This window comes from Pelobates fuscus, chromosome 1 (genome assembly GCF_036172605.1).
Source record: "Pelobates fuscus isolate aPelFus1 chromosome 1, aPelFus1.pri, whole genome shotgun sequence".
Taxonomy (NCBI): Eukaryota; Metazoa; Chordata; class Amphibia; order Anura; family Pelobatidae; genus Pelobates; species Pelobates fuscus.
Window position 1 is genome coordinate 250811693 of NC_086317.1, and position 13396 is coordinate 250825088.

At 44.6% G+C, this 13396-nt stretch overlaps 1 protein-coding gene across 1 annotated transcript; it reads right to left on the reverse strand.

Moving 5' to 3' along the window:
- Window positions 1-4890: 4890 nt before the first annotated feature.
- Window positions 4891-6864, reverse strand: LOC134592878 (gap junction alpha-2 protein-like). Its single transcript, XM_063444550.1, has 2 exons — window positions 6802-6864; window positions 4891-5608 (listed from the first exon to the last, which is right to left on the reverse strand). The coding sequence occupies exon 2, from the start codon at window positions 5602-5604 to the stop codon at window positions 4942-4944; it is 663 nt and encodes a 220-aa protein (XP_063300620.1). The 5' UTR covers window positions 5605-5608; window positions 6802-6864; the 3' UTR covers window positions 4891-4941.
- Window positions 6865-13396: the final 6532 nt, after the last annotated feature.

Sequence of the window (13396 nt, forward strand, 5' to 3'; positions counted from 1 at the left end):
AGGTGGAGTTAACTGTAATAATTACCTTTGCATGGTTAAGGAACCTGGGACACTGCACCCAGACCACTTCAATTATGGTTTGGGGTGGCCTCCATTTCTGTTTTGCTTGGGGCCCCCAAATTCCTTCAAACGGCCATGCAGCCCATGTGTTCCCTATTAAGGGTTAATAATGTATAGGGGTGTATATAAAAAATACCCCTTTCTGCCTCATTAGAGATTTTTGCCAGAGGCTCAAGGAAGCAAGGTGAATGGTTAGAGTTAGGACCCACCTAGGGGGTCTGCCTTGATGTTGGTAGGTGGAATCATCCTCTCATGGCCATTGGAGGTAACTAAAAGACCTCCATTTGTTTTAAAAATACATAGGGATAAAGGAGAGAGCGCAGGTAACTAGTTTTTCTTTGGTTTTTACTATAATTTGGGGCTGATGTATACTGTAGTCATTGCAGCCGCCCAGTAGTGATGGGAGTTGAGCGCAGGACTTTTCTTTCTGCATTTGTATCCATTTTTTTGTATTACTCAGCCTTGTTACAATGCAGCCGCCCATCCCATGTGTTCCCTATTAAAGGTTAATAATGTATAGGGGTGTATATAAAAAATACCCCTTTCTGTCTCATTAGAGATTGTTGCCAGAGGCTCAAGGAAGCAAGGTGAATGGTTAGAGTTAGGACCCACCTAGGGGGGTCTGCCTTGATGTTGGTAGGTGGGCTCATCCTCTCATGGCCATTGGAGGTAACTAAAAGACCTCCATTTGTTTTAAAAATACATAGGGATAAAGGAGAGAGCGCGGGTAACTAGTTTTTCTTTGGTTTTTACTATAATTTGGGGCTGATGTGTACTGTAGTCATTGCAGCCGCCCAGTAGTGATGGGAGTTGAGCGCAGGACTGTTCTTTCTGCAGGTTTAAAAATAATATCAGGAAGTATTACTTTACTGAGAGGGTAGTGGATGCATGGAATAGCCTTCCAGCTGAAGTGGTAGAGGTTAACACAGTAAAGGAGTTTGGGATAGGCATAAGGCCTAAGGGACTAATGAAAGTAGTTAGAAAATTGGGCAGACTAGATGGGCCGAATGGTTCTTATCTGCCGTCACATTCTATGTTTCTATGTTTATAAAGCCTTGCCCGCCCTGCAATTAGACTAAGAACACTCTGATTCTTTGGAATTTCCCCACGCTGTGTAATTTGACTCATAACTCTCTGATTGGTTACTTTCAATCCACCAATCAGAGTGTTATTAGTCAAATTACACCGCGTGGGAAAATGAGTTAGTGAGTGAGAGTGAGCGAGAGAGTTAGTGAGTGAACAAGAGACTGAGTTAATGAGTGTGAGAGTGAGAGAGTTAGAGAGTGAGGTGTGAGAGTGAGAGAAATAGAAAGTGATAGTTAGAAAGAGAGAGAGATAAATAGATAGGAGTGAGTGAGAGTAAAAGTAAGTTAGAAAGTGAAAGTGAGAGTGAGCAAGAGAGTTAGTGAGTGAATGAGAGAGTGTTAGTGAGTGAGAGTGAGTAAGAATGAGTGAGTGATAGAAATAGATAGATGTAACTAGAGAGATAGATAGATATGGATATGGATGGATATGGATAGATAGATTGATTGATTGATAGATAGATATATAGATATGACTAGAGAGAGAGAGAGATAGATAAATAGATAGTGTGAGGGACCGCCTGACACCCCGACCAGGTGCCTCCATCAGTCGATGCTCCTAGTGCTCACCGGGGACTTCAAGAACTCCACAAGACACCAACAGCACTGTAGACTCCCACAAACCGCCGCAGCTTGGTTGGGGATCTCGTCGTGGGGAGCCTCTCCTACTCCCGAGAGTGTAGCAGGAACAGCTCTTATAAGAGTTTGTGATTAAAACCCAGGGGAGTATAATGAGTATAGCAATCCCTAGTGTGAATATAGCTGTCCCATCCACACATGAGATGAGACTCTATGTTGAGGGTGAAGAGGACTGGTTTAATGGTAGCCACACTGGTCTTTTATGACAATTTCCATGCAAGGGGTACGCCCACATGGAGCTTGCTGGGGACTCCAACACAAAGACACAGACCAATAAGAACAGTGATTAAATGCCCGACACTCCCATAACAAACATACAATCCCTCTTCCCTGCTTGGGAGATAATTGGATCAGTAACTGTACTCATTTTAATCCAATTATCTCCAAGAACAGAAAAAACATACTTTTTTAAAACACCCCAAAAGTTCCCTAAAAATACATAAAACCCCACATAAAACCCCTGATAGCCCTGATCTAGGTGACCAACATATCCAAAAATCACCCAGATCAGTTCAGGGGTTCAGAAATGTTATGGAAGTCATAGTTTTTACCGACCGCAGGCATGGTCCCATAGCCAAAAATAGTTCTAGGGCATTCGCTACTAAGTCCCCCTGAAGTCTATTCGGGGTTTTGGTCCATGCGACCAAGATGGCCGCCACCTCGTGGTCGTCCATAGGAATTGTGGCCACTCAGACGAACACTTAAGCCACTGCTGTGGAAATTGCAACAATGTATCAATTAAGCTTAACAAGCTCCAGGGTGATCTCCGGTTTGTGCGGCTGCTCAGTTACTTAAACATAAATAGACAAACAGAGACTTTTATATCACAGTTTACAGGGTCCATAGTCTGTGGGCAGGAGGCTGGCAAGCAGGCCCCTCCAAGAACTCATGGCAAACTCATCTGAAAAGGGAGTATGTCACAGATAGATAGATAGGTAGATAGAAATAGATAGATATATAGAAACATAGAATGTGACAGCAGATAAGAACCATTCGGCCCATCTAGTCTGCCCAATTTTTAAAGTACTTGTATTAGTCCCTGGTCTTATCTTATGGTTAGGATAGCCTTATACCTATCCCACGTTTGCTTAAACTCCTTTACTGTGTTAACCTCTACCACTTCAGCTGGAAGGCTATTACATGCATCCACTAACCTCTCTGTAAAGTAATACTGATATTATTTTTAAACCTTTGCCCCTCTTATATAAGACTATGTCCTTTTGTTGTGGTAGTTCTCCTTCTTTTAAATATAGTCTCCTCCTTTACTGTTATGATTCCCTTTATGTATTTAAATGTTTCTATGATTCCCCCCCCTGTCTCGTCTTTCCTCCAAGCTATACATGTTAAATTTCTCTAATCTTTCCTTGTAAATTTTACCCTGTAATCCATGAACCAGTTTAGTAGCCCTTCTTTGAACTCTCTCTAGAGTATCAATATCCTTCTGGAGATACGGTCTCCAGTACTGCGTACAATACTCTGTGAGTGAGGTCTCACCAGTGTTCTGTGAGAGTCAGAGTCTCTCTGGATGGATATGGTTGTATTACCCCCTGAGACTTTGTCAATAATTTTCACTTCTTTTTTTTTTCTTCACATTTCTGCTTTTTATTTTGTGTTGATACACTTATAAAATTACTTCCAACATCTTTTATAAATGTGGTTACATATAGATTAACATATCAATTATAATAATGTACAAGTATACACTTTGATAACAGAATCATTATTAAAATGGCAATGCTTTAATTAGGCATACATAGAAATAAAGACTGAACTTACATTTTTCATAACAAACATAAAGTATGTATAGCTAGACTTAATTCTGATAAACAAGCTCTCACCTAGCTCTCTCACATTATAACCCCTGCACTAGTCTGTAACTCACTTTGTAACTAAGCAATACACTTTTTAACAGACACCACTTTAAATATGCGTAGCCATACTTTGTGAAGTTTGAAATAGCCATAGATCGACCATAATTGAACAAGATGGAGTCTCTCACAAGCCTCACTGTTCAGATGTATCAAAGGACACAAGGTCATATAGAACAGGTAAACATACCAGTTTTAACATGCCAGTTTTTAACATGCGGTACTAATGTACCTCTGAGTTAAAGAGTTACGGCAAGCTTTTCGTGATTTGTCCAAATAATTGATGTTGTAATATGAATTAAATTTTGTATGGTACACTTCTTTTTGACCTTTTTATTACAGGCCTGCTGCATTTTCGGTTCCGGCACACCACAACCAACTGGTGTTATTTAACTATGTTTATTGTTTAGGAATTATATGTTATCTTACTATCATGGCAATATTTCCATGACCACAATTATATATGTATGTATATATATATATATATATATATATATATATATATATATATATATAATACACAAGATCCAGCACACTCTCCTATCTACTAAACAGCAACTTCAATGTTGACAGATTTTATTAGTTTTTTAAAATTTTTATTTAAAAACACCTTATCTAGGCAAAAAATAATGGGGATTTAGTTACATTATATGATCATACATTGCATAAGCCTGCCACAACGTCAATGTACCCCATCTTTGGCAGGTCCTACTCTCACAGTCTAATGTCTGCTCTTATGAGATTAACCACTTACTTGGGGAAAAAATTCCATCTGAGGCTCTCTGCAGTACAAGGCTAAATAGGGACCTGAGATGAGGCACCTGTGACAGGGAGGGGTGCAAAACCAAGGAGTTGGCTAGACTCCCAAATTTATATATATATATGGAACATGGGGGGGTGGTTGCACTCACCTGAACATGCTTAAATGGGGTGCTGCTGGGGGCCATATTATACAATACACAAGATCCAGCGCACTCTCAAGGTGTTTTTAAATAAAAATTTAAAAAAACTAATAAAATCTGTCAACATTGAAGTTGCTGTTTAGTAGATAGGAGAGTGCGCTGGATCTTGTGTATTGTATAATATGGCCCCCAGCAGCACCCCATTTAAGCATGTTCAGGTGAGTGCAACCACCCCCCCCCCATGTTCCATATATATATATATATATATATAAATATATATATACACATATATAGATATATATATAGATTATATACAGATTATATATAGACATTATTTATTTATTTATTTTTAATCATTTTGATGTTTAAACAGTGTTGGCATGCAAACACTCACTTGGTGCACATTTTCTTTGTTAACACAAGGAATAACTCTAACATGATAAGCAATAGAGATACTCCTGTCAGTACTGCCATAACTATGATTATGAATGTTTTCTTTCCCGAGTTTGGAACAAAGCAATCTGTTGAATGAGAACAGGGAGGTTTAGCACAGAAAAATGTTTCTAAAATCCGAAAGCCTATGAGATACCATTGACCCAGTAAACATCCAGCCTCCACAATCAACTTGAATATAAGAGTAAAGATGTAAAAACATGGAGAGATTGTCGTCTCACATGATCCAGCTGTGTTTGTAACATCCACAGAGAAATGTGGCTGTACCCATTCTTCCTTTGAGGCATTGCTTTGAGTGGGACTCTGAGACTTTGAAATGGATGTCCCCATATAAATGATGGTAGGGAAAGTAACTAATATAAGCTGAAAGAACCAGTAATGTGGATGGATTATAAAAGTGATGGCATTGTAGCAAACCTCATTGCATCCAGGTTGCTGAGTGTTACAAATAAACTGAGATGATTCCAGCTCCCACACAGATCTCTCAGCTAGAGCCAGGGTCAGCACTCGGACAAAGAAGAGAACTGGTAGAACGACTCTGCCTACAAGTGTGGCATGTCTCAATCCCTGTCCAGATAGTGTTATTTTGCAGACTGCCATGGTTCTAAGCAAGGAAAAAAACACATAATAGAACATTTTAAAAATTTACATATGGTCTGACAACCGCGAATAATTGTATTATATACAGTACATGTGGTCTAATACAACACGTTTTGCATAGGAAAAATAATTTTGTCATTTAGTATTGAGATAAATCATTTTCTTACTGTTTGCCCTTTCAAGGTTTCAAAGACAAAGGAACAGGTGCCCAGCCCAGACAACCTGTTACCACGCAAGCAAACCCAGAAAGTGGCCCCTGCAAGCAATAAACACCCAGGCATCCGCATAAAGTGGCCCCTTGAGTGCTGATAACTTAATAGGAACCTCTCAAGGAAAGTGTCCCCCAGCAACAGGATGTCGCAGGTGCTCCAGGAAAGTGGCCCCTGGTCACTAATAATATGGTGAAAGTGATCCCAGCTTGCCAACAGATGCCCAGATTTTACAGAAAAATGGCCCCTACTCAACAATACTCACCAAGGTATGTTATATGATCATACATTGCATAAGCCTGCCACAACGTCAATGTGCCCCATTCTTGGCAGGTCCTACTCTAGCAGCTTAATGATTGCTCTTATGAGATTAATATATATATATATATATATATATATCATAATGACATTTAAAATACATATACGGTATTTATTTAATTTTATACTAATACTGCAAGATCTAAAACACAATAATAAAATAATAATATTACAATACAGTTTAATAATATGCTGAGGGACAGGATCCCTCAGTCCTCTTAATATTAGTGGCCATGAAAGTATTCCCTGGATACTGACTTATAGCAGCTCTGTCACCTTTGGGGATCTTTGAACATTTTATATGCAAAGCTAGGGACGGCTGGGGGAACTGACAAAACTCCACCTTTTGCCAATTAATTAAAATGTATCTTCACAGTGCCTCCTCCTTGAATTTCTCTTTGGTACCTGCCTTTGCCTGTCTTTATCTGCCATTACTAGTTTCTATGCCCACCCCATAAGAGTTAAGAAACACAATTCAGGCTAAAATTCAGGCTAGAACAGCCAAATTGTAATTATGGCTGATTTTGATATTTTTTCTTCTACATCAACTATTGTTTCCTCAATTTTGCAATTCAGCTTTCATGGTACTAGTGTTGTAAATGATGCATGCTAAGCTATCATTATGCTGAGGTCTGAGTAAATATGTATACAATTAAATAATCATACTTACAGAATATTCTAGTCTGTATTCCTTGTTTGAAGTAAGAGCAAATATTCTGTCCGACAAGGTTCCTGTGGGATAAATACTTTATGTGCATCAGGAAATTACCAAAAATAGAGAGTACTACCAAATATGGGCAAGGAATGTAACCCACTCACTGCCAGGGTATTTTTATTCATTGTCACATTATTTTATGTATGCATTTGGTATTAAAAAGGTTACCATTAGGGGAGGGGGAGGTGGGGGTGTAAAGTCCATGAGGGGAGGGGAAGGGGGTGCACAGTTTTTTAGGGGAAGAAGGGTGTAAAGTCCATGAGGGGAGGGGAGGAGAAGGGGGGTGTAAAGTCCACGAGGGGAGGGGAGGGGAAGGGGGGTGTAAAGTCCATTAGGGGAGGGGAGGGAAAGGGGGGTGTAAAGTCCATTAGGGGAGGGGAGGGAAAGGGGGGTGTAAAGTCCATTAGGGGAGGGGAGGGGAAGGGGGGTGTAAAGTCCATTAGGGGAGGGGAGGGGAAGGGGGGTGTAAAGTCCATTAGGGGAGGGGAGGGGAAGGGGGGTGTAAAGTCCATTAGGGGAGGGGAGGGGAAGGGGGGTGTAAAGTCCATTAGGGGAGGGGAGGGGAAGGGGGGTGTAAAGTCCATTAGGGGAGGGGAGGGGAGGGGAGGGGAGGGGAAGGGGGGTGTAAAGTCCATTAGGGGAGGGGAGGGGAAGGGGGGTGTAAAGTCCATTAGGGGAGGGGAAGGGGGGGTGTAAAGTCCATTAGGGGAGGGGAGGGGAAGGGGGGTGTAAAGTCCATGAGGGGAGGGGAAGGGGGGTGTAAAGTCCATTAGAGGAGGAGAGGGGAAGGGGTGTGTAAAGTCCATTAGGGGAGGGTAGGGGGGTTTTAAGGACCCTTAGGGGAGGGGTGTTAAGGACCCTTAGGGGAGGGGGGGTGTAAAGTCCATTAGGGGAGGGGAGGGGGGTAAGGACCATTAAGGGAGAGGGGTAAGGACCCTTAGGAGTGGGGTAAGGACCCTTAGGCGAAGGGAGGGGGGGTAAGGACCCTTTGGGGAGGGGTGCTGTAAAGTCCATTAAGGACCATTAGGGGAGGGGGGGAGTAAGGACCATTAGGGGAGGAGGGGGTGTAACGTCCATTAGGGGAGGGGGGGGGGGTAAGGAACACTAAGGGGTTTGGGAGAGGGAGGACCACTAAGGGTGGGAAGGACCACCAAAGGTGGGTAAGGAGGGAGGACCACTAAGGAGAGGGGAGGAGGATAAGGACCACTAAGGGGAGGGGGAGAGGGTAATGACCACTGAGGGGGGGAGATTACCACTAAGGGTGTGGGGGGAGGAGGGGAAGGTCTACTAAGGGGTTTTGGAGAGGGAGGACCACTAAAGGGTTTGGGAGAGGGAGGACCACTAAGGGGAGGGATGGAGGACCACTAGGGGGGAGTGAGAAGACCACCAAGGGGGGACTGTAGAAGGACAGGGGGCCAAGGGAGAGCACTAAGGGACAGAAGGGGAGAACACGGAGGGACAGGAGGGACACACACTGCATTCAATTACATACACAGAAACACACCTTGCACCCCTTACACACACACAGAAACATACAATGCATTCCTTACACGCAAACACACACTGCATCCCCTATAATCACACTACATCCCTTACACAAATTGGTATCCCTGTACACTACATTCTATAAGAACACATACACATTGCATCCTCTACAATAACACATAAAACATCCCCTACACACATACACTCCACTTCCTGTGAGAGAACTCATGGGTGGGCCATGTAGGGATTTATGGGTGGGCATTGTAGGCATACTCACGGTCATGCCCCGGGGGCCCAGACCTTGAGCTGTGTAAGGGGCCCTAAAAAATGGAGCTGCTTCCTTTTCGTTAATTGTTGTGAGCACTGTTAAAAACAGTCTCCAGAGAGCCTCTTCTACACCAGACCTGTGGAGCCAGACTGAGCCCATCATCAGCCTATTGTCCTCATCTGGTGGTAAGTAGGCAATCCAATATATTATTAGTGGCCCTAATCTCACATTAAATGGATACTATAGTCACCAGAAGCACTACAGCATAATGTAGTGGTTCTGGTGTCTATAGCCTGTGCCTGTAGGCTTTTTAATGTAAACACACTGTCTTCAGATAAAAGACACTTTGCGAAGACTGGCGTTGGCCCATATGGCAGAGCATATGGGCGAGGCATTGTGATGTCACATGGTGGGCAGGACATATGGGGGGGGGCAGCAAATTTTTTTTTGCCTAGGACGGCAAAAATCATTGCACCGGCCCTGACCCTAAATAACAATAAAGGGGGGACCTAATGTCCTCCCCCCAGCCTCCATCACTGCGCGGCGGGTGGGGGCCCTAAATAACAAAAGAGGGGGGACCTAAGATCCTCCCCCCCGGCCCCACTCCTGCGCGGCGGGTGGGGGCCCTAATTAACAATAAGGGGCGGACCTAATGTCCTCACCTCCGGCCCCCACCCCTGAGCGGCGAGTGGGGGCCATAAATAAAAATCTCCCCCCCAGGAGACTAGGGGTCCCCAAACCCCTAGTCACCCTCCTCACCCCAAAGAACTTTCCCACGTGGTGTAAAATGACACAGAGCACTCTGATTGGTTAGCTTGAAATCCAGCCATTTAGAGTGCTCTGTGTCATTTTACACAGCGTGGGAAAATTCCAAAGATCTTTCTCACGCTGTGTAAAATGACACCGAGCACTCTGATTGGTGGGTTTCAAGCCAACCAATCAGAGTGCTGTGACAGGTTAATGTAGAGACTTACCTGTCAGTCTCTTCATTTACCTGTCAGAGCATTCTGATTGGATGGCTTAAACACACCAATCAGAGTGCTCTGAGCCTAATTGCAGGACGGGGCAAGGCTTTTTAAGCCTTCCCCTGCCCTGCAGAGTTCAGTCTGCACAGAGCCCTCCATGGGTGACGAAGGATTCTTTTTTTTTTTTTTTTAAGTGCGTTAGTTATTCTGGATTTTTATTTGGCCTTTTTTTGGGGGCTGAAAAAATAAGATTTTAAAAGAAAAAAGCCATCAAATGGTAAGTCTATTTTTTCTTTTTACAGGTATTTAGACAAGGGTCCCCCCTCATTATTTTTAAGATGAGGTAGGTAGGGGTATTTTCTTGGGGGGGAGGGGGTGACTAGGTGTTTGGGTACCCTTAGTCACCTGGGGGGGGGGGATTTTGATTTATGGCACCCACCACTCAGGGGGGAGGAGATTAGGTCCCCCCACCAATTTTTATTTATTGCCCCAACCCACCGCGCAGGGGTGGGGGCCGGGGGGGAGGACATTAGGTCCCCCCCTTATTGTTATTTAGGGCCCCCACCCGCAGCGCAGGAGGACATTAGGTCCCCCCCCATTTTTATTTATTGCCCCCACCCACCGCTCAGGGGTGGGTGCCGGGGGGACGACAGTAGGTCCCCCCCTATTGTTATTTAGGGACCCCACCCGCCGCGCAGGGGTGGGGCCGTGGAGGAGGACATTAGGTTCCCCCCCCTTATTGTTATTTAGGGCCCCCACCTGCCGCACAGGGGTGGGGGCCGGGGGGAGGAGATTAGGTCCCCCCACCAATTTTTATGTATTGCCCCCACCCACCGTGCAGGGGTGGGGGCCGGAGGGAGGACATTATATCGCCCCCCCCCCCCAATTTTTATTTATGGCCCGCACCCACCGCTCAGGGGTGGGGGCCGAGGGGGAGAACATTAGGTCACCCCTCAATTTTTATTTAGGGCCCCCACTATAGATACGAATATCCATTTTGCTATCTATCCTAGCTGTTCATATAAGGGTTAATTTGAACCAAGATTAAGTTTGGCATTTTATCTCATATTCTCGGAAATAGGATTTATATAAAATCCCAGTTACGGGAAAAGTACTGATTTCGAAATGTTCTTGTTAATAGTCCAAAGTATTTGTAAATATCTGGTTTTAATCAAATATGTGATACGTTATATGACGAAAGATTATAATTATTAACAGCTGTTTATAACTTGTGAAAAACAATGTCATTGTCATGCCCATATGCTCATTTTTCCTCCTCCCATCCTGCTATGAAAATGGGGTGTAAATGCAACTTAAGTAATAAAGGAATTTTAATTGGTTATTGAACAAGTCTCTGCTATTCATTTCCAATTTCCAGAGCTTTGAATGAGTTGGCAAATATCCATCATCCACAAAGGGTCCGGGCTGATTTTATCCCCAACACCCACCCGCCGCGCAGGGGTGGGGGCCGGGGGGAGGATACTAGGTCCCCCCCAAAAATTTTTTATTTATGGCACCCACCGCTCAGGGGTGGGGCCGGGGGGAGGACGTTAGGTCCCCCCAATTTTTATTTATTGCCCCCACCGCGCAGGGGTGGGGAATGGGGGGGAGGACATTAGTTCCCGACCCCCAATTTTTATTTATTGCCCCCACCCACCGCTAAGGGGTGGGGGCCAGTGGTGAGGACATTAGGTTCCCCTCCCCTTATTGTTATTTAGGGCCCCCACCCGCCGGTAAGGGGTTGGGGCCGGGGGTGAGGACATTAGGTTCCCCCCATTTTTATTTATTGCCCCCACTCACCGGTCAGGGGTGGGGGCCGGGGGAAGGACAATAGGTCCCCCCCTTATTGTTATTTAGGGCCCCCACCCGCCGCACAGGGGTGGGGGCCAGGGGGAGGACAGTAGGTCCCCCCCCTTATTGTTATTTAGGGCCCCCACCCACCACTGAGGGGTAGGGGCCGGGGGGGGGCATTAGGTCCCCCCCCTTATTCGTATTTAGGGCCCCCACCCGCCGCTCAGGGGTGGGGCCCGGGGGGAAATAGGCCCTCCTTTAATTTAAAAGCCCCCTCTTGCGCGTCGGGGGTGGGGACTCAGGAAGGGGGGAATTTTTTTATTTTTTTTAACAATGAGCAGCCACAGTTTGGGTTCGCTCAACTCTAGTCCATGATTTTTTTGGGGCACAAAGTGTTCCATTAATTATTTGGAGCTCATATCACCCCCCCCCCCCCTCTTTTTTTTAAATGAAAACTTTAAACTTTAAATGAAAATTTTATATTCATTTAATTTTGCTAGGATAATATTCATTGTTTTCCTTTATTTATATGTTTATTTTTATATGTTTATTTTGCTAGTCCTTTATTTTCTGTCTCCATATTTGTTTCTCCCTATCTGCCCTACCTCTCCTCTCACCCTTTACTGTCTCCTACCCGCTGCGTTTTTTCCGCGGCCGCACATTTTCTGGGTTATGGAGCTTGCTTAGGGACCCTTTGGGAGGTGGGTGTGGGGTTGGAGGGACATTCCGCTTTATTAGTGCGGCGTTTAGAGGCTTGACAGCGGACCGCGATCACGATCGCGGACCGCACTGTCATTTTGGCGCGAACGGCGGCCATCTTGGATCTCGCTCCCGCGAGACCCACGACGGCCATTAGCGCTCATAACGGTCGTGATTCAAACGACCCGTCCTTTTTCTTTCTCATATGTATATGTCAATTTGGTTTTTTGTCTACCTACACTGTGTATATTTATGTGGTGTCAGTACCCTCAGACTTCCCCTTTGCTACACATATTAAAGGCACAGTGCATGCAGGATCATCCCCTGCTGCACATCTTACAGACACAGTTTAAGCAGGCTCATTCCCTGCTATACTTTTAAAGGCACAGTACAGACAGGCTCATCCCCTGCTGTACATCTTAAAGGCACAGTTTAAGCAGGCTCATCCCCTGCTCTACTTTTAAAGGCACAGTACAGACAGGCTCATCCCCTGCTGTACATCTTAAAGGCACAGTTTAAGCAGGCTCATCCCCTGCTATACTTTTAAAGGCACAGTACAGACAGGCTCATCCCCTGCTGTATTTCTCAAAGTCACAGTTCAAGCAGGCTCATTCCCTGCATTACATCTAGAGTCACTAGTGCAAACAGGCTCATCCCCTGTTATACACAGAAGAGTCACTATATAAACAGACCCATCCTCTGTTTTAAAGAAGTGCCAGTGCCAGCAGGCTCATCCCCTGCTATAATCAAGTGACATAGTGCCAGCAGGCTCATCCCCTGCTACATATATATACATATATATATATATATATATATATATATATATATATAAGTGCCTAGCTGCAAGCAGCCTCAGACAAGTGAAAGCAGGCTCATCCCCTGCTATATATATATATTAACTGAACCAATACAAGCAGACTTACCCCTGCTATTAAATCTAGTGACTCAATACTAGCAGGCTCGTCCCCTGCCATACTATCATATATATGTGACTCTATACATGATATCCACTATAGTAAGTGGAAACTGTATCATACGGCACTCCACGCATTTCAGTTCCTAACACTTTCCTGTCTTCCACAGACAGACCCAACACACAACACAAGATGAGTGATTCACCACAGTTACCACCGTATCGGACACCCAGAGAAAGAGAGGAAAAACATAGTTGAAGAAGAGCCGCCAGGCAACGAAGAGAGGAACTTCCCCTCCATATTCTCCGTCCTCAGAGGACGACGATCGCAACCCCCCACCATCACTTGACATCATGGATGAATGGAAGGCGGGGGATTCACACTCGGAAGACAAGGAATGGCTAGACGTCCAGGGAGACGACAGAGAC